The sequence below is a fragment of the Toxotes jaculatrix genome, chromosome 12 (assembly GCF_017976425.1).
Source record: "Toxotes jaculatrix isolate fToxJac2 chromosome 12, fToxJac2.pri, whole genome shotgun sequence".
Classification (NCBI taxonomy): Eukaryota; Metazoa; Chordata; class Actinopteri; family Toxotidae; genus Toxotes; species Toxotes jaculatrix.
The window spans coordinates 24,382,711-24,409,400 of NC_054405.1; the positions used below are offsets into that span (position 1 = coordinate 24,382,711).

Sequence of the window (26,690 nt, forward strand, 5' to 3'; positions counted from 1 at the left end):
CGATTCAACCAAGAATAGTTTCATAAATGTCAGTTGTGCTGTTGATGTGTCAGGGTACAGGTGCAGGTAAGCTCTACTTAATTAGAATTAAGTAGAAATTACAATTGAATAAAAAAAAAAAACAATATATTTAATCAGTTGTAAGAAAAATAGTAGCAAGTAGTAACAGAAAAACAGTTGAAGTAGTGTATAAATGGTAGCAACAGAAGGCTAACTGAATAGAATTTTCTATCATATCTTTTGGCACCAGTTATTATCTTATGGCAGCTCTGTACTCCTCGGTATTTTGGTGACTTCTTTTCCAGAATCTCAGATCAGATTATTTAATTTGTTCAGTATCAATAATCACTGTGATTCTTCAGCACGTAGTCGGCTCGTTCCCGGACCTGGTCATGTGTCAGGACGGTCTGTGATGGTTAGTGCTTTCTGTGTGACCATGTGGGCTTCGAGAACAGTGACTGAAGTCAAAATGGTTGATGAGCAGCCAACTGAGCCAAGCCCTACAGAGCTGGGATGACCTCATTCTCTGTCTCTCTGCTCCATCAGCTCCACTCGTTGACCCCGAGCTGGGAGCGAGGTGCTGAGGGAGCTGGCTCCCTCTGCTGGAGACACTTAGACTAGCACCTTTATCTTCGTTGCATGGACTGTAAATACTGCTTTTCACTGGATGCGTGCTAGGATAGACTCCTGCGGCTGAAAGGGACAGGAGGAAAAAGGAAAAAAGGTGCTTCTTCTTTTTTGGAAGAAAGGCATGTGATTGCTGAAAGTTATTCCTTGAAAGCTGTAGTGTAGTGAGTGAGTGGGCTTTTGCCCTTGAAACAGAAAGTAAGAAAGGAACAAGAAGGGGTTAAAGGAAGTATGGACAGAGGAGAAGGAGGGAAAGAACAGAACAAAAAATGAAAGAGGAGAGACGGATAAAAGAAAGGAACAAAGAGAATATTTAGGCATTCATTAGTTCATTCTTAACTGATTAAAGGTCTACTTACTTGCTTTTCTGGGCTTATGACCATGTTTTAACGGTCTTCATTCAGTGTATGGAACTGGCTGGAGTGAGATACAGTTGAAATCTCTAAAGTTATTAAGTAGGCCTTTGAGCTTGGATTATTTTCTTACATAGAAAGGAAATAGAAACAAAAGACATGGAAACATACAGATATAAGACAAATTATAGGCTAGAAGACAAAAGTGAGGACAGAGGGACATTTAGTTTTCTCTGTAATTTGGGTGAACTCACGCTTTAACATGGTGTTGATTGCTGTAACAGAGTGTTTAGTAAAAAGCAAAACGAGTGCACTTTTGTAAAGACATATCACTGATTTTAATCACAATCTATCACAGCTCAAACATTTGTCATTGAGAAGGACTGAGACAGCGTAGTGAGGCGTAGCAGGCCTAATCCTCCGGGACTGGAAAATAAAGAAAATCTTCTGCATACAAAAATATATGTAGCCCTATCTATTTGCAGATTAGCTACAACCAGTTAATTTAGCTCAGCGTACAATTTATCCTCTGCTGGCAAAGGGAGGCAGGCTCTGGTTTTCTCAGAGATTACCCAGATAGCAAGCAAATGAAGGACTTTCTTAAGGCAACAGCCACTATTGGTGCGATTCTGCCAGAGCTGTTTGAAAATGATCAGAGTATCCAGATCTTAACCTGATGATGATGATGATACTTTGTCAACCAAACACTGTTGCCGACCCATTTGCTTGTTAACAAGATAAACACAATAAGGCACTTGATGCTCCACAAAAGTCAAAATATTTTTACAGGCTTCCTACAGAAATTTGGCACCGTGTCCACTGGGTGGCTCTTTTCTGTCAGTGCTGTTAATGAGATGTTGAGGAGGAATGTCTGTGCAGCACGTCTGACACTCTTTGGACGGTGTGGTGCTTGTTAAATAAGATGTTTTAAAACACTCCAGCAGCTAGGACCTGGTGCTGCAGCCTGTCAAAGCACATGTATCTGTTTCATCTGCTGCAAACGGAAATCATAAATTTAAGTTACATCTTAAAACAGTAAAATCGGGCAGGAGCTTTAGCACGATGCATGACTCTGAAACAAGCACAAATAAGTGCTTGTTTTCTTGGCAACAGGCTGATTAAAACATAACGGTCTGTAATGTAGCTGCACTCTTAAGTACATAGCCTCAGTGTAAAGTTAAGTAGTTTCTGTTGAAAGTTTTCTGTAAACCTTCCACCCCGACCTGCAGTCAAGCTGCAGATCAGCTGGTGGAACATCCTGCACGTTAAAGGTGAGCACCCGGTGGACACGAAGCCTTCAACATGCTTCACTATGCAAAATAAAAAATTAATAGCCTGAACAAAGACAACCAGGAAAACTGAGGAAGAGAAATTCTCGCTATACGGTTGACATAATATTGTGCTTTAACATTTTTCTTCCACCATCATAAACCCCCATTAAATCATGCTCCAGTTCCGTACATCCAGCCATCCACCTCTTAACCCCACCCCCACCCGCCCACCGCGATGCATTACACCCATGGGAGTCAGTGCAAGCTTGCATCTCCTCTCATGGATGTGAGACATCACACAGACCTGACCCAGATCCCACTGTCATATACAAACATGTCAAAGCTACATGTGATCTACACATTCCCATGCACCTCGGAGTGACACAAGATGTACAAACCACAGAGTAAAATGCATTAAAAACAATTACACAACTGATACATACAAACCATTTAGCACAAAACAAAAGCAAAGCAAACTACCCAGTCAGAACATTTTCAAATGTTCCCTTCTTAAAAATATATATATTTATGTATATATATATAAATATTTACATGCAGAGTAGCAATCGTAGTAACGCATCCACTTCCTCGTCCCCTGGGCTAGCATGGCTGTGGTGGCTTTGAGGATCTCATGCTACATGCTAGATGGTACCAGTCTTAGTTCAACGTGCATTAGTGACAACTGGAAACTGAGACAGTGCCCGTCTACATTACACTCAGATTGACTGCGTTTAGTTTGCATGCTGTGGCTGGAGTGTAGTTGATTTGCAGTTCATATTGAAAACCTGCTTGGAATCTGTGTGTTGTACCATTTTCAGCTTATTAGCTCACCTGCCAAGTAGGGATGGGACAAATAATTCATACAGCAATACATCACAATACAACCTCTGTGATACTGAGACAGCTGCGACTTTCTTTGACTCTTCTGCTTTCTGACAGTTTGGTTTTTTTGCCTCACTTGAATCTAAGTTTTTGACAAACCTCAGTGAAACTTAATGCTGTTTATCTGGGAAGCAGTAAGCACAGGAAATATCTAGATTCTTATCACATATTCTGCCATTTTATCAATGTTTTCTTCTTCAGGTACATATATTTTAATGTATCACAGATGATTGTCTAGCAATGTATCACAGAATCACCTGTTCAGTGATTCCATCATGAGCAATGAGTCACAATTCCCAACCCCACTGCAGAGAGCTGTAATGGATTTTATTTAACAGAGCAAATGTATTCTGTTCTTTGTAGGAATGCTGTTTGTTGTGTGTTAGTGTATAGAGTCGCATCAGGTGAGAGATTAAAGATTAAATTAAGCAGTGAACATGTTAGAGTTACTCTTTTGTTTTTATTATTTTAGTATTTCTCAAATGACATTTAGTTTAGTAGCCAATCAAAAGCCAGTTTGGGACACACACAGTGTTTTACCTGGTTAATTGTGACATCAGACATTAGTTGAGATGTTTTTAACCTTAAACTTTTACTCAATCAAACAGAATGAAATAATGAAGGTGAGAAAATAGAGACCGTGGGTTTATGTGTAATACATATTCTCAGCTCTTATTTTAAAAGTTCCCAGTTCCCAGTTGTCACGATCACTACATTACTGCCACCTTAATCCATTGCACAACCGACTGGTTGTAGTATCGTGTGAAAAGATTTGGTCTTTGATTATTAGTTTATCTGTTCCCTTTTTATAGATAAAAAAAAGCCCAAACAAAACAGTCACCCCGAACGAGCCCAATTTGGTCAAACCAAAGACCTGAATCAGTGATCCCAAATTTAGGGGGGGAGGGAGAGGGGGGGGTTTCGACCACCACCGACCCTGGGAGCCCTGAGGATGAGGGAGGGAGGGAAGGGGAGGGGAGGGGGAGGAGGAGCATGCAGGGTGCGGGGAAGAGGGGAGGGGGGTGACGTCTGGGTCTTCTTGTCGTTCAATCATTCCTGTCGGAGAGAAGCAGTGTGTCTTTAAGGGGTTGTAATGATTTCCTGTTCCGAAATAAACAGAACACAGGAACAGTTGTTATGTTTTTGTACAGCAAGCAGAACACAATCGAACAGAACATCGTGTTTACTTCATAACATCGGTCGTTTGTGTTGTGTGAACGTGAAAGGTTCCTGTCAGAGCTGCTTCCCTCTGTCAGAGCCTCCTGTACTTACCACTGACGTGTGAGCAGGCTTAAAATCCAGTGTATGATTAGAATGGGCAGTTAGTCTGGTTGGGTGTTATGTCTGACTTTGCTGACCCCCAGTGGTAGTTTCCGTCATGACACTTTTTTTTTTTTTTTTTTTTTAAAGCAGTAGAAATGTGATGACAGTTGTGGGGATGTTTGCTATGTTGTCAACACTTTCAGTCAAATCACCACAGTGTGTTTTTTCCCCATAAAACTTCGATTTCTCATTTATCATAAATGCAACACAAATATCAATAATCCTTCAACAGTCCTGTCCCGGCTTTATGTCGTAAAAGAGAGCAACTGTGCATTATTTCAAAGATTATACAGCCACTTAACAATCATCTGACACAGATACAGATTTTAAAAGTATGCAGTTGCAAGTTTCCACCTAAAAACCTCGAGCAGAAATATCTACAGTAGCACCTTTTAATCAGAAGGTGGCGCCAGTTCATCTGATTACAAACCCGTACTCTTTGATGTCAACAGGGACCCAGAGTCATTCTAAATGTAACCTGCCACTTACAAACCAACATGTTATAGAACTGTACATGCTGTTCCAGTTCTGTTTTGTGTTGTTGATTTTTTTTCCATCTTGGAATTATTATCTTGTATGTATATCGTTACAAACCCTCACCATCGCTCAGAGCTCTGACCTCTGACCTTTGGGTCCCACCCTTCATTATGTGAGTGCTGAATGTGGTGCGACTTGGTGAAGGTCCTCTGTCTCAGCAGGTCGTCTGTTCGGCAGGGACAGAATTTAGCACAGGGACTCAAAAAGGGACTCATTACCACGGGCTTCACTCAAACAGCAGCGGTGCTGAGTGTCTGCTGTGTTATTACAGTGAACAGCGTGAGGGAGGAAGACTGGTCCTCCCGGTCTTCCTCCCTCACTGGTCTGTCACATCCCGACACCAGTCCACGTGTCCCCCAGTTGGCAGGTTATGCTGGTGATTGTTGGGCCATAGCAGGCGGCTGATGTTTCCTATTTGAACATTTCTTTTAAAACTAATCTCTACCTCCCTCCTGTTTTTACCTGTTTGATCATCTCTCCAGTTCTCTCGATCACGATGGTCTTGGCCTCTTTGATGGGTGAGGTGACCTGGTAGTCGTCACTGAGCAGACCAAGGATGGGATACTGGTTCCTGTACCTGCACATACGCACACATGGAGATATGTTCAACTATGTCTTGAACCGACAGACTGCAGTGGATAGTATTAACACTTAAGGGTAAGATCATAATTGGATTTTACATCTTATATTGGGGCTGATATTTTTCCTTTTTGTAATGATTGACTAATCATTTCAGCTCTGTGGTGCGGTGAAATAATAAGAGACCTTTTCATAGGTGTAATCTCAGACAGTTTGCGACGGTGCTGTACCTCTTGGTGATGATGGTCTTGGTGACGTTCTTGGAGCTGTCGTTCCTCTCATGAATCAACCTCTTGATCTCCTGAGGGCCACGAGAGGTCAGAGGTCAGCAGAGAAGTCAGGTACAGTACTAGATATTGAAGTTCACTAAAATAATATATCTGAATTTCTCTGTATCTCAGTAGCTGATTTGTTTCCTGTCGCATCTTTGTGTCTGTTCTCACAGTTTTTGAAGCTGTGCTCTTTGCTTTAAATCTACATTAACTTCACCCAAAACTTGCAGCTGCCATTTGTGTGCGAGTTTGTGTGAGAAACCATTACACAGGTATGTGATTCCAGCACCCTGAGGTGACAAAAACATTCCAGAGGTTACAGGAAAAAAAACAAAAAAAACAACATCAGAATGCAGTTGGTCCTGAAAGGTGAAAACTCATCTGTGAAGTAATGAAACAAATCAGCTCACGAGCCTGGAAGGGGCGTACGCGTGTTTCTGTGTAAGCAGATCAGTATTTCTGTAACAGCAACCAAGTGATTTATACGCTTCATTCCAGGTAAGGTGCAGAGTTTTTTCCTGCATGACTGAACACACACCCATTCCTTTGGTTTACTCAGAGTTTATGGTTAACTGATAGCTTAAAGAATCTTTTTGGTTTGCACTGCAGCTTCTTGGAGTAAATTGTGTGAGAACAGTTTTCCTGTGAATTTACCAACAAGCAACACTTTACTACATACGTGACCTAAATGTGGTCAACTGTTGGCTTGTTTACAAGCTAACTCGTCATGTGACTGCTCGTGATCCCGTCAGACTTCTTTTTAGAAATGTTGGATTGTTCCCAGACCTCAGAAATGTACTTTGTGAATATAGAAATGAAACGAAATGTTGTTATAAACAGGAATTAAAGGACCATACCACAGGTTTTGCATGTATTAGCCCCTTTACTACAAATAACGCATGCTTTATATCAAAGTTAACCATTATGTAAATATACTGCAGTGTTAAATAAATCTGTATTTTTTCCACAGTTCCACTCGTCCACTGCCTTCCTTCCATATCCATACATCAAAATCTAATAATGGACTTGAAATTTGCATGAGTACTATAATCCATCACTGTGGGCATCATCAAATTTACACTGTTATTCTAGACCTGATGTTCACTGTGGTGAAATAATCAACATAAGAACTTTTCATGAGTGTCGTACTTTCATTTCATATTGTACGGAAATTAATAGAAACCGGTCAAATTTTCCCATTCTCTCCCTGAGCAACTGTAAAATAGCTGAGTGAAACAGCAGAGACAGTGTTGGTGTGGTGTGGTGTGTTGCAGACCTCCTCCTGTCGGGTGATGGTGGTCTGTCTCTGCTCCAACATGGCGAGCAGCTCTGAGATCTTCAGCTGGAGACTCTTCTCTGAGGACGACCTCTCGCTGCTGACCTCCGTCTGCATTCGTGTTATCTGGGACTGGAGGAGGAATGAAGAGGGACGAGGAGCAATTTTTAAATCATCAACCATCTCACTCAAATCTTAACACGTTATCCCGCCAAAATCAAGACCTTGGCCCCGATGAAAGAAAGGTAAGTAAAACCTATTTATTGAATATAACAAGCTAAATGCTAACATGCTGATGTTTAGCAGGTGTATTGTCGACTGTTTTATCTTAGTTTGGTGTAGTCTTGTTTCCATCTCACCCTCAGCCTCTGTATCTCCTGGTCTTTTTCTTGTCTGATGGTGCTGAGCTGCTCGTTGTACTGACGTGACAGCTCCTCCGTCTTGATGTGCAGGGTGGAGTTGCTGCCTTGGCCTGCCAGCTGAAGCAGAAGACAGGAAAGAAGAGAGAAAGTTATCACCCTTGTCGCAGAGTTGACATTACCCGCCTCCTGATTTTTATCTTCCCACCCACATGAATTTTAGATTTTCAGTGAGTTTCCAAGTCACAGCGAGTGCCAAGCTCCTTAGATATCTCCATCTATGTGGGCTGTTTGGTTGAGTCTGTACATGACTGAGCACTTCAATGAAGTGATTTAGTCATGAAGAACAAAAAGTTGGTGTGTGAAGTTAAATCTACCTGCATCTGGTTACCAAACCCAGACGTACAAGCTCATTTGTGATCACGTTAGTCTTTTTATATGAGTCACTATTTAGATAGAAGTGAATATTTTAAATTAAAGAAAATTCAAAATGGTTCAAAAACATAGAAGTGACCTCTGCACAAGTTATTTTTAGAGCACGACTAAACTGATGACTTCCGAGGTTTGTTTTTCCAGATGGATGTACTTTTGGAAGAGACGTGGAGGGTGGGACGGGTGGTGTTTTACCTTCTGTCGGAGCATCTCGTTCTCCTTCTCCAGCGCTCTCATCCTTCCCTCCACCTCTTTGATCTTGAACTCGCGGCTCGAGTCGGTGTTTCGGCTGCTCATCAGCTGGCTCTCCAGGGAACGCTGGGCGGTGCTGGCTTCCTTCAGAGACAGCTGGAGATGGACCACACACACACACCCACACACACCCACACACACACACACAGGATGTCAGAATCACACACACACACAGGATGTCAGAAACACACACAGACACATAGAGATACTAATGCAGTATAATACAAGAGAACTGTAATAATTACTGGAAACTGGAAACTTTCTGTTTCCAGTATTTTCTCCATCTGATTTCTGTCAGTGAGCTTGGATCAGATATTAGTCTAAATACTCAGACATTAAATCTTTTAAATCTTCCATTTGAATATTTTAACATGCCATTATAGTAATACATGAGTTTTTTTTTTATCTTTTGAATCTCATTTCCTGTAACTTGAGAGATTATCAGCAACATTTCATGTGAACTCTCTCCAAATTTCAATAAATTAATCTGGACAATCTGTTTACAACCTGTCTGGTGGTCTGACTGCTTGTCTCTTCACTGTAGTGAAGTGACTGTGCTCCCACTTCTTAATGAGCACAATGTAATAACTGACTGAAATGATGAAACTGCAAATATAACACGGATGTTGTAATAAACCAGAATTGTCCTTTAATAATCCAATCGTAATATTTAGATATAAAAGCATTATGGTCTATGACAGTCATCAGTGAATACATCTACACTGACAGTGTCTGCACACTAATTATTACCCAAACACTCACTTTAAAGCTATTTCCTCATCTTTCTGTCTGCTTCAGGCTGTCCTTCATTAATAAAGTAACACTCACACAGACACACACACAGTTAACAGACAGGTGCACTGTACCTGGAGCTGTCTGTTGTTTTCTCGGACGGCCTCCAGGAGGCAGTCATACTGCCGAGCCTGGTCTGCTTTGAAACTCAGATCTCGCTCCAAAGACTCCTTCTCACTCTCCAGACGCTGTGACAGGAGACAGACAGAGGGAATCAGTCATATCTCCATGTTTGCAGGAAGAAGAAAACATGATAAAACTTTAAACAAAACCAACAACAACAACATTCATGTATCCATTTTTGAGCTGCTAATTGCTTATCTTCAGGAATGCAAGTATACAATAAACCTGACGCCACCACACCACGTTAAGTCTGCTAATAATACGAGGTTATTATCTGGCCTGTGGCTTGTAGCCTGTGGCCTGTACATGTCTGTAATTTCATTTTATTTGCTCACAGGCTGTGAAGAGCTCATGATGTGATGTGCAGGCTGTGGGGACATACTGTTCCGACCTGACACACGCTGCTGTAAAAATCTGGATCTGGATATACACACGTTTTATTTATGTGAACTGACGCATCCTTTGCTCCATTTCACTGCTGAGCTTTGTTGTTTTTTTTTTTTTGTTTTTTTTTATCTGATACAGCAAAGTAAACGTGGCAGAAGCTGAGGGTGTTGCTTTCCAAACAAATCTGTAAAGTTTCCCTCTCCATGTTCTTCCCTTTTTTTTAAAAATTATCTTGCTGTTTTTTTCTGGAGGAGTTTGTTTGTGTCGCTTGTCTTGTAGTGAATTTTGTCAGTTCAGGATGATCTTGTCGGAAACTGCTGTTGGGTTTATGTTCTCCTGTCACCATGGAGTCAAACTGGAGCCTCGGGCTTCTTTAAAAGCTACATTCACGGTTAAGAGTCAACAGTTTGTACACTGAACTGTAATAATCCTATTTCACTGTCATGCTGATATTTAAGCCCTAAGGTGGAGGATGAAGGAACTAACTAAACTCCTTCAGCATCTCTTCACATGGAGAAGTTTCTCCTTTCGGGCGGCGGCAGCTCTTACCCTCAGGTCCTCGGACATGTGGAGGAGCTCCTCTCTCAGGCTGCTGAAGGTTGACAGCAGCAGACGCATGCTCTTATCTGCAGTGAGACGAGTCTGACGCACAGAAAGAGGAATTAAAAACTCTTCTGTCTGCACAATATCAGAAAGCACTGAGGACAGCTGAGAGAATAAACACAAATCTAGTGCAGTATGTGTGATATTGAAGATTAATGTGCATCAGTACAATATCTCAGATCGTGGTCTAATGGGGAATTGTGCTACTGTTGTACTGAATTTTACTGGAATCTCACTCACCTGCAGCAGGTAGCGCATTTGTTGTTTGGTCAGTTCAGTGGTTCCTCTGGGAATCAAAGCCTCCACCTCCTCTCTCTCCACCTGACGACACACACATACAAATGAAACAAGTGAATAAGATCAGCCCTGGGAAAACAAAGGAAAATAATTTCATTTTGGATGAATTTCTACAGATTCATATGAATTACTTTTACTCGTTTAGTGTTGAGAAAGTGTTTGGTTCCTTAAAAATAAAATGCAGGAACAAGCATATAAAAGTACTGGCTACATCAATATTTTTTATTTTTTTTATCTGTTTTATTTTCAGGTTCTAAGTTGAGCTTGACCAGTGATGAAGTTGTGTCTGCTGATCCTGGATCAGATGGATTTATCAGATGTGAGTGATGCTGCTTTGTTTCTCACCTTGTAGTCATTGCTGGGATCCAGCCGGTGTTTCCTGTAACACACAGAGAGGAAAGACAAACAATGAGAATCGGAACACGACTGGAGAGACCCGAGAGGTAGGGTGTGTGTGTGTGTGTGTGTGTGTGTGTGTGTGTGTGTGTGTGTGTGTGTGTGTGTGTGTGTGTGTGTGTGTGAGAGTGTGTGTGTGTGTGTGTGTCTCCGTTTGCAGGGTTTACTCGACTCTGATTGCCACAGTGACTCATGAGTCTTAAGTCAACAGGACCTCAACCAGACACTGAGACTGAGTGGTGTGTGTGTGCGTGTGTTACCATTTTGTGCACAGTGTCAAAACATTTAGTCTGAAGAAGGTAAAGTGTTTATTTTAATCTTAAAATGTTAAATTCATGTTTGTTTGGATGAGACAGTATTCAGCAGCTACACAAAAACTCAGGTCAACTTTTTAAGGAATTAATGTAATTATTCCTGGACAGTATATGATTCACCCATGTCTGTCTCTGTCTGTCTGTCTGTCTGTCTGTTTGTTTGTTTGTTTGTCAGCAGGATCACCAAACTTGGTGGAGGGACGGGGAACAGGCCAACACGCCAACATTGTGCATCTGGAGGTGGAGGGTTGGTAGAACTAGACAATTACAGTTGGTTTGTTTTTTTTCATGGGATTATTTCACAATATAAAACATATAAACTGTCACTACATTTCTACTGTTACAGCATAATATTGCTTTCAACCACATCACCCAGCCCTGACTATAACTCAATACAATGACCAAAGAAGCATACTGGTACCACTGTGTGTGTGTGTGGCTGACAGAGCTGAAAAGTTAGAGGAGCGTTAAGACTTTATGGTTAATCTCTCAGGCAGGCGCACGCACACACACACACATAATCCAGCAGTGGATCTGCATGATGGCACCCGCTGAGTCTGCAGGAGACATGTGAGGTAAGAACATTAATGACTAGAGACTTCAGGAATTACGAGGGCAAGAAACCAACCGAAACTCTCCTCAGACCTGTTGGAGCACGCTGCCGAGGATACAAACCAAACCAAACCAAACCAGGCGTCTGTCTCCATGACAATATCCTAAAGCCGTTATCTAGGAATCTACTAGCTTATCTACCACAGCAATAAACTCAAGACTGTTAATGATATCATCACATAAAACTCTGTTATTCAGTGTTGTGAAATATGTCTGTGGTCTGTTTCATCCAATAAGAAAATTTTCCTGCAGTGTTGTGAAGCTGTTCTGAGGAAGAATAGCACCTCGTGTGTGTGACACGAGTCAAATCCTACAGATCTATGCACGTACTGCCTGCATATAAGGCTCTCTTTGAGAATTACTACTACCATTATTACTATTTTAATGTCTAGGTGTAATTAGTGGATGCAAAAGATGTTTGTTAGAGTAATTTTGTTTACCGCTTATTGTTTTTTCCTGCAGTCTCATTGCTCACCATGTTGTGTTCTGTTAAAGCCATCATCCAGTTCAGGTGTGTCCTCAGTGATGTCAGAAATATTTTCTGCTTTGATAAATAGCAGATTTTTCTACATGATTATTATATATTACTAATTGGTAGGTTCGATCCCCTTAAATAAATTCCATGTTTGTAGACTATGAAATTATGAACTCATTTGTCTTCACTGGGACATAATTGGCAAGTTGTATTTTATTTTTATTTTTTAAAATTGACAATCACATACTTCTATTTATTTATATCTATTTATTTTATATGTATGTCATCACTTACTGTCCACGGATCTTGGACACGTGCTCGGAGATGCAGGAGTGGATGTCACAGTTCTTCCTGTAGACGTCGGCCAGCAGCTCACCAAAGTAACGCGTGTCCAGCTTCGTCGGCTGGGGCGCCTCCCTCAGGTTGGTGTTCACCTCTATCCTGGTGAGCTTCTCTACCACTGGTGGCGGCTTCTGCTGTACGATATTGACAATCTCCACCTCTTCCACCTCCACCGCCTCCTCTTCCTCTTCCTCCTCCTCTACTTCTTGCTCCTGGAGGAAAAAGAAAGAGGTTTAACTGTCTGTTAATCATTTGTGTCTGAATGAGATGAGTTAGTGATCTTTCTGCTTTCTCCTTTTATTTTTCTGATCCTTATTAACTGTATGCACAGTGTGTTTTGGTACATTTGCAAGTACTGGGCTGGGGTTTAAGTCAAGTCTCAAATTCTACCACACAAAACCGGGAAAGCCTTTTTTTATGGACCTGGATTTATGCACAAGGAGTATTATCATGATGAAACAGAGGTTGGAAGCCAACAGCCAAACCAAGACAGACAGACCCTGAGGTCCCAGTATCTCCACCTGCCATTCTGCACAGTCCACACTGTTCTTACACACTTCACCAACATGAGATCTGAGCCAAACACACCCACCACCTCCTGTTATCAGCATGTATCAACAGAGTATCAACAGAATAGTTGTTGCATGACCTGTTACCTACCACCACGCTGAGCTGAGCTGCCTGCTGTGTGTACTCTTCACACAGAAAGCACCTTCACTCTCTACAAACACCTGCCTGTCAAACTCTTTGTTTGCTGACACATGACAGACTGGTGGTCAACACCAACGTCACGTATAATGTTTGTCTTGTTTCAAGCTTGTTTCTTTAGGTCCTGCGATTGTGCTGTTTGCACTTTCAAAATCATTTCTTCTCAGTTGCACCCGCCAGATCTTGACTACCATCTTGCAACGAGACCACCTCATCGCTGATGTCTCAGTTTAGGGAAGTCCAGGGTCCTAAGTGAGATTAGTCCAATCCAATATAACATTAGAGCTGGTGCATGAGTTTCTCAGAGTCCATGATTAGAGTCATTGACATTTCGGTCAAATTTGTGCATCAGATAAACTAGAGCTTCTGTGTCCCAGCATGCATCTGCCTTAACATAGCAAGTGTTAACTCTCACTCTGCACCAACACTGAACCCCTGCAGGCACAGGGTTAGATTAACAGTCATAACTGCTACACCTACGTCCCTGTTTGAAATTATACTAAAGATTTAAGATGCAATAAGGTTAAGTTTTTAACGCTGTATTGCAAATATCCTGAAGCTAAAGCAGCTTTGAGCCAACTCACAGTTTAGTTTCACTCTTACACAAATTATCTTGATAGTTTGTTCTTTGGATTTAAAGGAAACATAATTATACAAGAGATTAGTTATAATTTTCTGAAAACATTTGTGAAGGGAGAAATGGAGGGAAGTCTGAAAAGAGAGCCATGCATGTTCAACACATGAAATGTTCCAGGGTCGTTACATGATTTAATTTGTTTTTTTTTTGTTGTTGTTTTTTTTTATCTAGGTTTCACTGACGGCAGAGAAACACAGTGGAAACATTTGGTCTGATGTCAGACAAAACGTCTTAAATATCCAAAGCTGTGGCTGAGCAGAGCAGTCAAACCAGATTCCACAGGAGCCCGGGGGAAGATCAGGAGCCAGAACTTCCCACAAGAAAAGTTATTGCCATTGGAGGGCCACCAAGACCCACATGGAGCCCTGAAGCATTTCAATATCATGTTCAGTTTCAGGTGAGAGAGGGGGGTTCATTCCACTCTGTGGTCAACTCTGAGGCTGTTGTAAGTGGTAGTGTTATATCAGACTGTGTCATACTGACTGGTTTTTGTAATCTGAGCACCATAGCCCTGTGTGCTTCCTGTAGCCGCCACTCATGCGGCGGGACCAATGGAAGAAAGACTAAACAATGATGCCACCACTACCAGGAAATACTGGCACAAGAGTTGCATTTTCACCAAAAAAGAAAAAGAAAGAAAGAAAGGAAGGAAGGAAGGAAACAGCGTAAAAACAAAACAGGGAGCGATGCGGCTAAAAGGCCTGAGAGATCACAGCTTTCGTTCCAACACTGAGCCCAAAGAAGCTCAGGTACTATAAACAGGCATTTACACCTCAGTGGGCAAAAACTGACACTAAAAGAGGCTGTTGGGAATTTGATTCCTGCTGGGAACCTGTTGTTCAGGTCAAGAATGCTTTTTGGACTTTGTGCACAAAAACTACGGTAACTCGCTGTTACAGTCAGTCAGTGTGAACTCACAGTCAGTGTGAACTCAAGCTCCCATAAAAAAGTGGGATTTTTGTGAATTTTTTTTTTGTATGTAAGTATGAAGCACAGGAGACACTGAAAGCACCATAAAAGCAAATGACTGTGACCTGTGCAATTATATTTGTCGAAACACATCCAGATCTCACTGTTTGAATCATGGCTTTGTTCCAAAGAAAGCAACTCAAATGACGCACAATTATATCTGACTTTTATCTGACAGTGTGAGCTCGTAAAGTCAAATACCGACCGGCTGCAGTGAAGACGATGTGAAAACTGGCCTCAGGTCTATGATCGAGCAGAGCTCACAGCAGGACCAAAGACTGGCACGTTTAGGGTTCTCGTTTTGGTTCTTAAACATTAAATGCAAACAGAAGAGACGGAGAAGAGTCCAACACGAGGGATAAGTATGTGATGCCTGCGATCACATGGGGGTGGGTGTGTCTCAGCGCTGCAGGGCTGTTGCTGCTACGGTAACATGCCCGTCATTCCTGCAGTGAAAGGGAGAGTAGAGACGACAGACAGACCTAAACCAGGTCTGTCTGGAGACTAAAGTCGAGGACAATTGGCTCATTTTCAGCAGACATACCAGCAGAGGACAAGACACAGCACTGACCAGCGGGTTACTGCTGTGAGCTGCTGGGAAATAATGCTATTTAAATAATGACCTGAGGTTAGAGGTTCACTGACGTGCAGATTTGTTTTCAGGACACTGAGGCTGTGTGGTCGTCTGCATTTTCAAGCATGACAGAGTTTAATACGCAGCTAACCTGAAGATGCTAAATTCCAGGGATGTGCTGCAGCCCTGAGCTCATACTGCTGTGTTGAATGTGTGGGAGGATAACAACAACCTCATGATGAGAGGTTAGCGGGTTAGAGTTGCAGCAGAAGTGTGTGTGTGTGTGTGTGTGCGTGTGCGTGTGTGTGTGTGTGTAAGGCAGACTGACCTAGAAAAGAATGGCAGCACGCAGAGAACAGAGCGCCCTCAGTCAAAGTGAGCACTAAATTGTTTCCACCTTATCAAGTAATTTCTGAATTTCTGAGTCATTAAAATCTTTTTTTCTTTAAAAAAGCAATTAACTGTTTTCCACTACTGATTTTCTGTATATTAGAAAAAGTAAAGATGAAGGTTGGTGACTGAAGTTGATTTGAATCTGAAAACTTGCTGAGATAATGAGAATGAAGCGTCAGATTTCAGCATCGGCAGATCAACAGATTACTGTTACCCTAAACTAGTCTTTCTGCACTACAGGGTTGATTCCCAGTGTTCCCATGACGACTACAGTGAGAGGTTGAGATAAGTTTCATTTCCTTCTCCCTGCCTGGAGACCAAACCCTGTTTACAATGCGATGAAACATCAGAAATTACTTAGAAGTAAAGTGTATCTTGTCAAATAAGCTGAGAGCAGCAACTTCCTGTTCAAATACAAACAACAAATCACTCTGTTCAGGATCAGAAGCTCAAAGATCTAGTTTTACTTCTACACGCTGTGTGAAAGGAGCGTCCCAGAAGACCAGTAACCCAATATCCAAACTCAATACATCATCACATCACCTCTGCACCACGGCAGGTCCTCTGGTGCACGCGTGCGTGCGTGTGTGTGTGTGTGTGTGTGTGTGTGTGTGTGGGTCAGTGTGTGAGCCAGGCTCTCAGGACTCTGTGACTGAGTAACACTAGAGGTTGTTATTGGAGAGAGAAGAGTCACCTTACCACACAGGCTCTTTGTGTGTGTCCCTGAGTGTCTTTGTGATTGTGTGTAATTCAAAACATCTTGTTATCAAGTAATTTGCAGTGAGAATATTTCCAACTGAGCCTAACTGCAGCTTTTCCAGTATTCTCTAGAATTAAGTTTCATGCTTCACTCTCAAACAAGGAAAAAGAATTTCGAAAATAAGACTACAAAAAAAAAAAAACACACTACTACTACACTCTGCTTAGCTTTGCACAAAGCCATAAATCTCTCCAGCTCTTGGGGCCTTCCTCGGGTTTTAAACTTGAAACTCATCTAAGAACAGAATGATTTATTCACCACGTTTATCTAGAAAACCGAAAGGGAAGCACATGAGCAATTAGAGAGTTGGTTAGTTAGTTAGTGTCAGATGTTGGGCAGCAGGCCGAGGTGCTCACAAGCAATCTGTCGTAATCAGCAAGTTGTCTGACGGCTGCAGAAACTAATGTCTTACATTCGTTCTCAATTCTGCACCAACTGGCTTATGTACAAAATGAAGCAGAGTAGTTTTATTGATGGGATCAAAAGTCTCAGGATAGACAGATTTAGGTTTGAATTTATCAAAACAGCTCAACACAAACCTGCACAATATTCTGTTTTAGTGTCAAACAAACTGTTCTGTCAGTAAACTGACCACAATGTCCGCTGTAAAAACAAAACCACAGCTTTGCTTCTACATTTCAGTTCTTGTACAAATCATTTTAGTGAGTTACTAAGTGAGCTTTAGAGCTGTTCCCTGTTTCCAGTCTGTATTCTAAGCTAAGCTAACCAGTCTAGTATCAATCTTCTCATCTCATTTCCCAAAGTTTCAAACTATGCGTTTGAGCTAAAAACGGCCTCATAATGTTTTCTGAGGTGAATAACCCTGAGTACCACCCTGTTTTTCTTACAAACCTTTTCTTCAGTTTGACATATTCATACATGTCAAACAATGGCTACATTTACTTAACCAGTTGTTTTGGCAGGGGACTCATCACTTGTCTCATTTGGCATGGGAGTGGTTGTTTAACTTTCACCAGCCTGAAATGCCGCCATCACTCATTGGTTTAGCGGTTCACGCAGTTCTGGTGTTGTGATGGTCGTTTCCCTCGCTGCAAAAAAACAACCGAGCCAATCTGAGCTTTGTAGGTGGGATTTTTCTTTCTGTTCCAGAGTCAGAAAAAGTGTGGTTGTTGTAAGTCAACTTACATAAATAACAGCTCTAAAATCTGCAGATTTCTTCCTCTGACAAACTGTAGCTATGACGTTCGACTGAATGATGAGGCGAAGCCAAAAAAATTCAACAAACATTCACAACCACCAATCAAAACAAAATTAATAATCCAAATGGCAAAATATAAAAAGATAACCACCACTTAAGCAACTCCACAAACTATGTGCAGATATAAACTTGTTGCACTATGAGGCCATAACTCTACGCTACACCACCAGCATGACCAGCTTCAGAGATGTGAGCGTTTATCAGCAACACACTGGGATGCAGATGGCGTACAGATGTGATAAGACAAAAATACACAGCTGTATTAATCTGAATGAACACAACTCAAGTGAGTTCAGCCGACAGTATCTGAGCAACATGAGCAGCTTTCCTGTATCTTTATAATCATCTGGCTGCCTGTGAGGAGCAGACAGGAATAGTGTTATCTTACTCATAATCCTGTAACAACGGAGCACAGATAAACTTTTCTAAAGGCCACTAACAAGCACGGATAAGGTGCGAGATAAAAGTGTGAAAAACACGGCTGCAAACCTGTAAATCAGGGGCAAAGCTGCAAATTCTGCCGATTCCATAAAAATTTAGATGGTGAGGCTTTAACTTGCTGTTTACGTGAAAGTTTTCCTGCACAGTGGTGACGAAAGTTAATTCTTAACGCTGCAAATCAGCTCCCGACAGATACAGAGTCATATGCGAGGGAGAAGGAAAAATATTATTTATGCTTATTTAATTAAAGCTGTATTTTTCCTCTTTGACTTAGAAACTGTTGGAGATACTGAACAGATTCCCTCATAGTGAATGTTCTAAACATGCTGTCCCAGCTTGTGTTCTTGCCTCACCGCATCGTGACGCCCTCCTTCACTGTCCTGTAATTAACTCTGAATACTTCACATATCCTGCAGTGAGAAAAGCCTCTTAGGAAGCCGCTGAAAAAAAAACTACTCTGAAAGGAACTACGCTGCAGCTCAGCTCTCGGATACAGTCCGTCACACTCACATAATCTGTGTGCAGACGCTGCAGAGTCATTCTCCCCGTATGAAAAGAGTCTCTAAGTCTCTAAAAGATGACAGATTCATCCTAAAGTAGCAAACGTCCGTCAACAACCGTCCTGCCTACTCACGCTTTGAACTTCAATCTGCTAAAGAAAAATCTAACACCTTTCACTCAGCTTGTCTGACTCTTGTCTCACCAGAGTATTTTTGCCAGAGAGAAACGACATTGTGAAAGGTCTGGTGGTTTACTCTGGATAATACGAGGATAGATGTCTAAAATGAGTCACTGTGATGCTGCAACGAGCCTCCTCAGGCAAACTCTGCTGACATTTAGTGTCACCTTCACTGAACCTCAACCATCAGCTGAACACAGCTAAATCATTTGTCAACCACGATAAAATGTTTTTCTCCAGTGCTGTTGAACTTTCTGCAGATCGTGAGATGAAAGTGAAACTAGCTGAAGCAGAATTTATGAGTCTGAGAGAGAAAAGATGCAGTTAGTGAGGCCTTTTTCACTTTTTTCATAACTTTATAAACAAATTACCTAATTGTAAAAATAATAATGAATTGATGGTGAAAATAATCTTGCAGCCCGACTTCTGCTTGCTCCTAAGGTGTTCAAAGAGACTGAGGTCAGGGCTCTGTGACAGCCAGTGAAGTTCTTCCACACCACAATGGAAAACCATTCCTTTATGGACCTGGCTTTGTGCACAGGAGCATTGTAATGTTAGAACAGGAAAGGGTCAAACACAAAGCTGAAAGCAAACCATTGTCTATAATGTCATTATATGCAGGAGCATTAAGATTGTCTGTCACTGGATCTAAGCATGCATGTGTCCACATACTTTTGGTAATATGTGTGAATGCAGAATTTATGGAGCTGTTTAACTTTTCTTTTTAATGCAGATAAAAGTTGAGCCTGAATAATCAAACGCTTTCTGCCACATGATCCACACGCTAACATATACAGCTGTGGGTCTGCGCTGTACAGACCTGTCAACATTAGGTAACAGCTGCAGGCAGAGCTACACGCTGGTCTGTATAGGAGGCATCAACCAATCACTGTAGAGGCTGACTTAGCGTGACAGCGTGTCACGGTTCATTTAGCTCAATGACTGAAACAGTTTAATCGACAATTTAAAAACTTGTCTTCCAACTTTCTTTTTTTTCTTCCTTTTTGACCTGATGTATCCATCAGGGAGGTTTTTTTTTTGTAGAGGATAACACATTTAATGAAAGTTAATTCAGTATTTATGATTTATGTTCAGGTTTGACACAAGGAAATGCTGTGTTTGTCTGATTCTCTGCAGTCCTCCGGTGTAGGATTCAGTTACTCACAGCTGGTTTTCCCACACCTTCCACTCTGACAGTGATCACTGATCCCCATTGTTAATAAATGATGGTGTGTTGATTTTAGCGACATAGTTTTCTGTCACTGCTGTCAAAGACTCTAAGACCATGAAAAAGTGACTTGATTAAAATGTGACAGTGTTGTCACATTGTTGTGTTCTAATTTCCTAAACTTTTGATTTTGGATTTTTGTGCATTGATAATTCTTAAAAAAAGTTAAATTCTACACGTGCCACAGTTCTTTAGATGCAGATAAAGATCTAAAGAAAACAGCTCTGTGACCTCTGTGACACCACGCTGTGCAACTCACAGGTGTTAGACAGGTGCCATATATGTGACCCTCCTAAATCTTTGCGTGGCCACAGGGTGTGTTACATTATGTCAGCTATCTATCTGTCTTGCTGTAAATCTTCACTGTTATTTTCTTGCACCCTGTATGAAGCTTTTGACTTTGTAAAGCACTATGATCACTCTTGAATACCTGTGTGTGTGTGTGTGTGTGTGTGTGCGTGTGCGTGTGTGTGCGTGCGTGTGTGCGTGCAGTCCGTCACCAAACAGCAGAGATCAAAAAGCTGAGCCTCCTGACACTTGACAACACTTCACCCTTCACTGCAGCCATGGATCTGTTTGACCTGTTTCCCTCCCACACACACACACACACACACACACATTTTTAGCACTTCAGCCCCGTCAGCTTCACTAGTGGGTCTGTTTTTATTATAAACACGTGAGAAGATGAGAAACTCAAGAGCCAAAAATGGCAAACACGACACACTGTACAACAAAAAACACTGAGTCTCAAAGAAGCTTCTGATGTCTTCAATAATAAATGAAATGAAATCAGGACCAGGATGAGGAAGACCCCATTTCCTCCATTCCTGTATTAAAACGGCCGAACAGGTGTGGTCGAGGTGTCTCCCAAACAACCAGTTTTATCTGATTTTGTCCTCCCCAACAGTAAAATCATCAGAGGATTACCCCGGCCTTCTCCAGAAAAGCTGAGTAGCAGATTATTGTCTGAAGCCTGAGAGCCCAAATTATTTTCTGAGGTGCCTGACACAAGCCTGAGCACATACCGAGCAAGTCAGAGCAACAAGCAGATTAGAGGCAGCGGTGACTCCAGAACACGATGATGTAAGGGGGAAAGATTAAAAACCTCAGAGAGTAATTACAGGACAATACTTCTCACAGTACAAAGAAGGAGGTGATAAAAAATGATGAAGACGTAACGGCAGCAAGCCACATATACTACACTGACACGGAGGAAACAGCTCACCCAGTTCCCAGCCAACAAACTTTCATTTACTCCATGTGCAATAACTACACCTCATCCAAACACAGCACAGAAACGCAGCCTATCACTTTATCTGATCCTTGTTCTTGTTTGCTGCAGTTTTATTATGGACTTTTGTACCCAGAGCATTATTGAAAGATGTTTAATGTCTTATCCTGTCCTCTTGTTTTATTCTGTTTTTACTGTACTGAAAACTGCCATCGCTACATTGAACATTTTCTTATTGTGGTGTGAGTAATTAAATAGTTGATCACCACCTGCTTTTCTCTTTTTTTTAACTGTAAAAATATATATATCTGTGAACTGTTTTAGACCATTGGTCAGGCAACAACTGGAAGAGCTTAATTTGGGAAAACACTTCCATAAAAGCTGTTTCCAAACCATTTTCCCACCAGAGGCGATGAACTGCGGATAAAACTGTCACTTCAGTGAATGAATAAAAGGCTACCTGTGATTCCTCTGTAAATGCAACAAGGACTTTCTCACTTCGTGCCAAGACTAATGGCATCAAAGCTGTGTCATAGCCACGATAAATCAGAGAACCTCCCTGTTTTGACAACAGCCATATACATGACGCTGCAGGTTCAAATCAAAGGAATGCACCCACCCACAGCAAAGGCCTATGGGAAGTGGCCGGACACACCTCGATTTTACACCCACCCTGGATGGTTTGTCAGAGCTGCGACAGTTGAAGGTCCTGTGATCATGAACAAAGTGCTGTTGTAACAGTGTGAATGTGGAGGCAGGGCGTAGCTCCACACAGAGAGCATGCGTGTGCAGCAAACTGCCCTCGGCTGAACTGAGAAGGGAAAAAAAAAAAAAACACATGCGCTCGTTATGCTACTGTTCTTTCACCGACATGTTCCCATGTTGAGGCTTCATGTTGATGGGTGTGTCTGCTCAGAACCAACAGATGGCCGCCAAAACCCCTCGGCATTTTTTTTTCTTTCTTTTTGTTTCTCCAACTTCAAGAACTTTTAGATTACACCTCAAACAGGTGTTCGCCTCAAACAACACAGAGACCGGGATCAGAGAGATAAGGACAAGTCAGCTTATACAGGAATCAGCATAGTTCCCAAACTAACTTAAGCTGAACACTGCATGTTTTCGGTGATGACCTTCTGGTTTCCTTCCATAGTCTGTACTTGCTGGACTAGATTACAGAGCGGCTGCAGCATTTCTCTTCTCTCACTTTCTCTTATTAAGTTGACTGACGTTTTCACAGAGTGGCATAACCTTGAACTTGCTGCGACAAGTTATGGGCTCATTTGCCTACAAGCACTGGATGTTGTGTGTTTGCAAAAGCCACTGACTTTAATTTTATGTCAAGGAGTTTCCTCCTGATGTCAGGATTTTTATTCTGCTGACATCAGAAGTTTGATTTTCTGTTCTTATTCCCAACTTTATTTGCATCTATTATTATTCTCTGTTTGAGTCCTTCTGTATCTTATGAAGAAAAAAAACTTACATAGATGAGAAAAACTTTACTAAACTAAACTAAACTAAGGCAAGACTTAACACGGCTTTTGCTTCAGTGGATGAAGTGAATGACACATATTTGTGATGCTGCCAGATCTCTGTTTTACTGAGCATATTCATCAGAAGGCTTCATTGTGAAGTGAATTTGTAGTTTTGTGTATGTTCATGTGTGTGTGGTCTTGCCTCCTCCTCAGCACTTGGCTCGGGGCTCTTGGTGGGACTGGACGACTGGCTGAACACTGATGAAGACTTCCCGCTGATGCTCTGAAATAACAGACGAAGGTGGCAGAGAAAAAGAAGAAGAAAAGGTCAGATTTTTAAACAGAAAATAATGAACTGCAGTTTATTTTCTCGTAAAATTAATAAACTGACGCTGTCTACACTTGCTTTACTAAACACTTAGTGAAGAGGAACTGGATTTTAAGACGGTTCTTGTCTGGTCTGGCCCTTATATAAATAAATACTCAGAGGCAGATCTGATCTGTCCAAATTACAAAGGAGGGGAACTGAAGCATTTAGAAATAACATTTGAAAATGTCAAAAGATATCACTGTCAGCAGTTTTCATTGGGAACAAAACAGCAAAAAAAAAAAAAAATCTTTGCACTTAGACATCACAAGGGATAAGTAAGAAAGTGTATTTTAAGTGATGTAATTCAAAACAGCATGAAGTGGATGTTGATACTTGTCCTTGTGCCCTGATGTCACTCTGGCATTAGCAAGATCAAAAACTGAATCTGAGCCAATAACAGTCAAAATAAATTCAGATGAGGTTAGATAGGATGTGTATTAGACAACTAAAAAGCTGTCCAGCACATCTGCCTCTAAAACCAACACAGTTATTCATTCGTGGTTAATCTATTTATTACTTTTCTACTATGTGTGTCAGAAAACAGAGATAAATGCCAATCACAGGCTCCAGTGGTTCAAGGTCACAACTTCAAATTGCTTGTTTTGTCCAACCAACTAGATCAAATCCAAGAACAGATTTACAGAGGTTTATATAAAAAAATGATTTACTAATTTATCAAAACTTTTCTGTCAAGCCATGATTCCACCTATTTGCATGGAAAAGCAAAATCAAAGAACGAGAAGAAACCCTGCTGTCTAACCTCTGATCACTGAGGTGATCCAGCCAGGTGGAAGAATGTGTTTGTCTTCAAATGTAAGGGTGTGCCTCTTTACCAGACTCAGACCGGGTGTGGCAACGCTTCTCTATCAAATATTTCATGACCATTTAGCTGTGAATGCAGTTACTCAAACAGCAGAATTAACTTGAATTAGTAAGAGATCAGCTAAAACGGACAGCAAAATTCTGCTGTGCTCAATGCAAGACAGGGTTTCGATAAAATTAGGAACAGAGCGAACAGGGCAAAATACAGGAAACAGACGAGGAAAATGAGAGAAGGAAGATATGATTTGAACGTTTTCAGGCCACAACAGAGACCTTGTGTAAACCATCCCAGGGGCGAAGGCCAAGGCATTCAGGAAGCGATTATCAGCACAGGAAAGAGTTTGCTGGACCAGACTTGTAAAAACTAATCAATGAAGAGAAAAACGCAGATAAACCAAAGCTGTGGGAAAACACATTAACAGGTGACACACTCTGAAGCCTGCAGCACAGTTTGCATTGGTTATGGGGACTGTGCAAGTAATAACACTGTATTATTTCATGGAAGTGATCGAGCGTCTACCAATCAGTTAGTCAACTGGCAAAGAGCAGGAGTGGCAGGAGTTTCTTAATCCTTCGGTGAATGTAAGCAGATAACGTTAACTTCACTGGAGCTCATTCTGTCAGGAGGGGAAGGGACAGCAAACACTTTAAAACCCAGTTAAAGGAAACAAATTTTTTATATCAATCCCAGTACACTACCCCAGTTTCAGTACAGCGCCAGTTGCCAGTTGTTCAGTTATCAAAAGAATGGCCATTCATTTTCTGTAATCAATTAATTTCTTAATTGACTGTCCACTGCCATTGCAGCTCAAGATCCAAGCTCTATTTATCAATTCATACAGTAAAACTGAATTTCTTCACTACTGCCAGCGTGAACTGCTGTCTATCAGATATTTCTCTCTGATCATCAGCTGTGAAAATTCATAGCACGGTGTCAGAAATAATAAGTCAATGCTATAACGGCAATGTGCTTACACTGCTAATGTTTTTCTGACGGCTGCAAAGTGGTTCATAGTGTATTCACCCTGCAGTCGACCACTCCTCTGCTCTGACAAATGAAACTGGCTGTGACTGACAAAACTAATGAACTATCCAGAGCGTTTAACATGAGAGTGTCATCATTAACCGACTGACACATCCACTCAACACAAAAGCCACAGATGTAGACAGAGACAGATGGTGACATTTACAGGAATCAGTTACTCAAGAAAATCCAAATCCAAAAATCATATTCAGCTGAGAACAGCAGAGCAGACGAGTACAGAGCATCAGTTATATTCACAGCTCCTCCTTCCACTTTTACCAAGCTACTTCTAAACGAGGCCCAGGTATAAACCAAACAGGTGCTTGCTTTACAGCCCGGAAAGGCCCCAGACTGACTCAGCCACCTGCAATGGTCTGATTTAGGTTTGCAGACTCATGAACTGACCAAATAACATCAGCCCTGTCTCTGACACTGCAAATTATAAAGCTGAGCATGTGTCAGATGCTGCTTGAGATCCCAAAAAGTTTTGTTACAGCTTCATTCATAATAATAATAATAAGAAGAAGAAGAAGAAGAATGATGATGATGATAACAATGATGATGATATAGATGGTTTCAACAAGAGTTTTCAGCAGGAGAAGATGCTGACCAGGCGACTCACCCCCATGGTGCTCTGCTGCTGAAAAACCAGGTCGGACTCCTGGCTGCTGACGCTCAGGTGTTGCATACCCTGCAGGTATACCGGGGATACCATCTGCCCCATCATTGGCTGAACCATAGGCTGAGGCATCAGGACGAAGGACTGCTGCTGTGGCATGGCCTGCTGCACCGGCACCAGGTACCGCACCGTCTCGTAGGAGCCGTTCATCGCGTACGGCAGCGGAGACACCGGCCCGGGCGAGATCACCGTGCTGGTCACCGTAGGCTCCGGAGAGGCGACGTTCACGGTCCGGTAGGTCGTCGTCGTCTTCTGGCTCGACCGGACAGACATCTTGATTAATCGGCGAAGCTGTTCAGCTCAGACCCCCCCACTAAACCGGGAGAAAAACAACAGCAGCAGCAGAAAGTTGGAAGTTTCTCAAAGCTGAGATACTGGCTGCGGGATAAAACCACGCAGGTTCCTCAGGTTGTTCTCCGATGAGGGTTTTTCAGCGGTGGCGGAGCGGAGAGGTGAGCCGCCCCGGTTTAACTTCCTCCTCTGCTGGGAACACTGGAGAGGAAAGTCCGGTTAGAAGAGTTCTTCCATCGAAAGTTTAGATCCGACGGCTGAGGGAGGTGCTCTGCCTCTCTGTATGCAAATCCTGCTCAGTGCCTGAGGCGGTGGGAGGAGGGCTCAGAGACAAACGGAGCTCACAGGTGGCACAAAGTTCAACCTGACTGCTCCGGTTTCATTCCACATTTCCAAAACATTCAGGTGAACTGAACGTTTTAATTGTGCCGTGAATATGAAAATGTACTTGTGCTCTAATAAGCATTTTTCCTTGTCATAATTTGGTGATCAGAAATCAGTAATCAGAACTGTAATACATTATGTCATACTAAGATTACCTGCAGCGGGGTCAAGGTAAAGAAGTTGGATCAGCCACTAGGTGGAGATAAACAGCTGCCAAAATAGCCAAGACAGAGCCCCTTCACGAGAAGGTGTCAGATATTAAGCTAATTATTCAGGACCCACTTTAGCTGATAATGTAATTTATC

General features: G+C 41.9%; 1 protein-coding gene and 1 long non-coding RNA gene across 3 annotated transcripts; one reads left to right on the top strand and one right to left on the bottom strand.

Moving 5' to 3' along the window:
- Positions 1 to 1,299: 1,299 nt before the first annotated feature.
- Positions 1,300 to 26,253, bottom strand: pof1b (POF1B actin binding protein). Of its 2 annotated transcripts, none has more exons than XM_041052462.1 (13): positions 25,654 to 26,253; positions 23,018 to 23,098; positions 12,457 to 12,716; positions 10,711 to 10,744; positions 10,309 to 10,389; positions 10,015 to 10,107; positions 9,030 to 9,143; positions 8,107 to 8,259; positions 7,480 to 7,599; positions 7,121 to 7,252; positions 5,803 to 5,873; positions 5,456 to 5,570; positions 1,300 to 4,189 (listed from the first exon to the last, which is right to left on the bottom strand). In XM_041052462.1, exons 1-13 carry the CDS (start codon positions 25,981 to 25,983, stop codon positions 4,184 to 4,186), a joined length of 1,590 nt encoding a protein of 529 aa, XP_040908396.1. In that variant the 5' UTR covers positions 25,984 to 26,253; the 3' UTR covers positions 1,300 to 4,183. The 2 variants fall into 2 exon arrangements, with proteins under 2 accessions (XP_040908396.1, XP_040908394.1); XM_041052460.1 differs by having other exon boundaries at positions 1,300 to 4,234.
- Positions 12,455 to 23,170, top strand: LOC121191282. The gene is made up of 3 exons (XR_005895081.1): positions 12,455 to 12,584; positions 14,021 to 14,246; positions 23,029 to 23,170. It is a non-coding gene; the product is annotated as an uncharacterized LOC121191282 (long non-coding RNA).
- Positions 26,254 to 26,690: the final 437 nt, after the last annotated feature.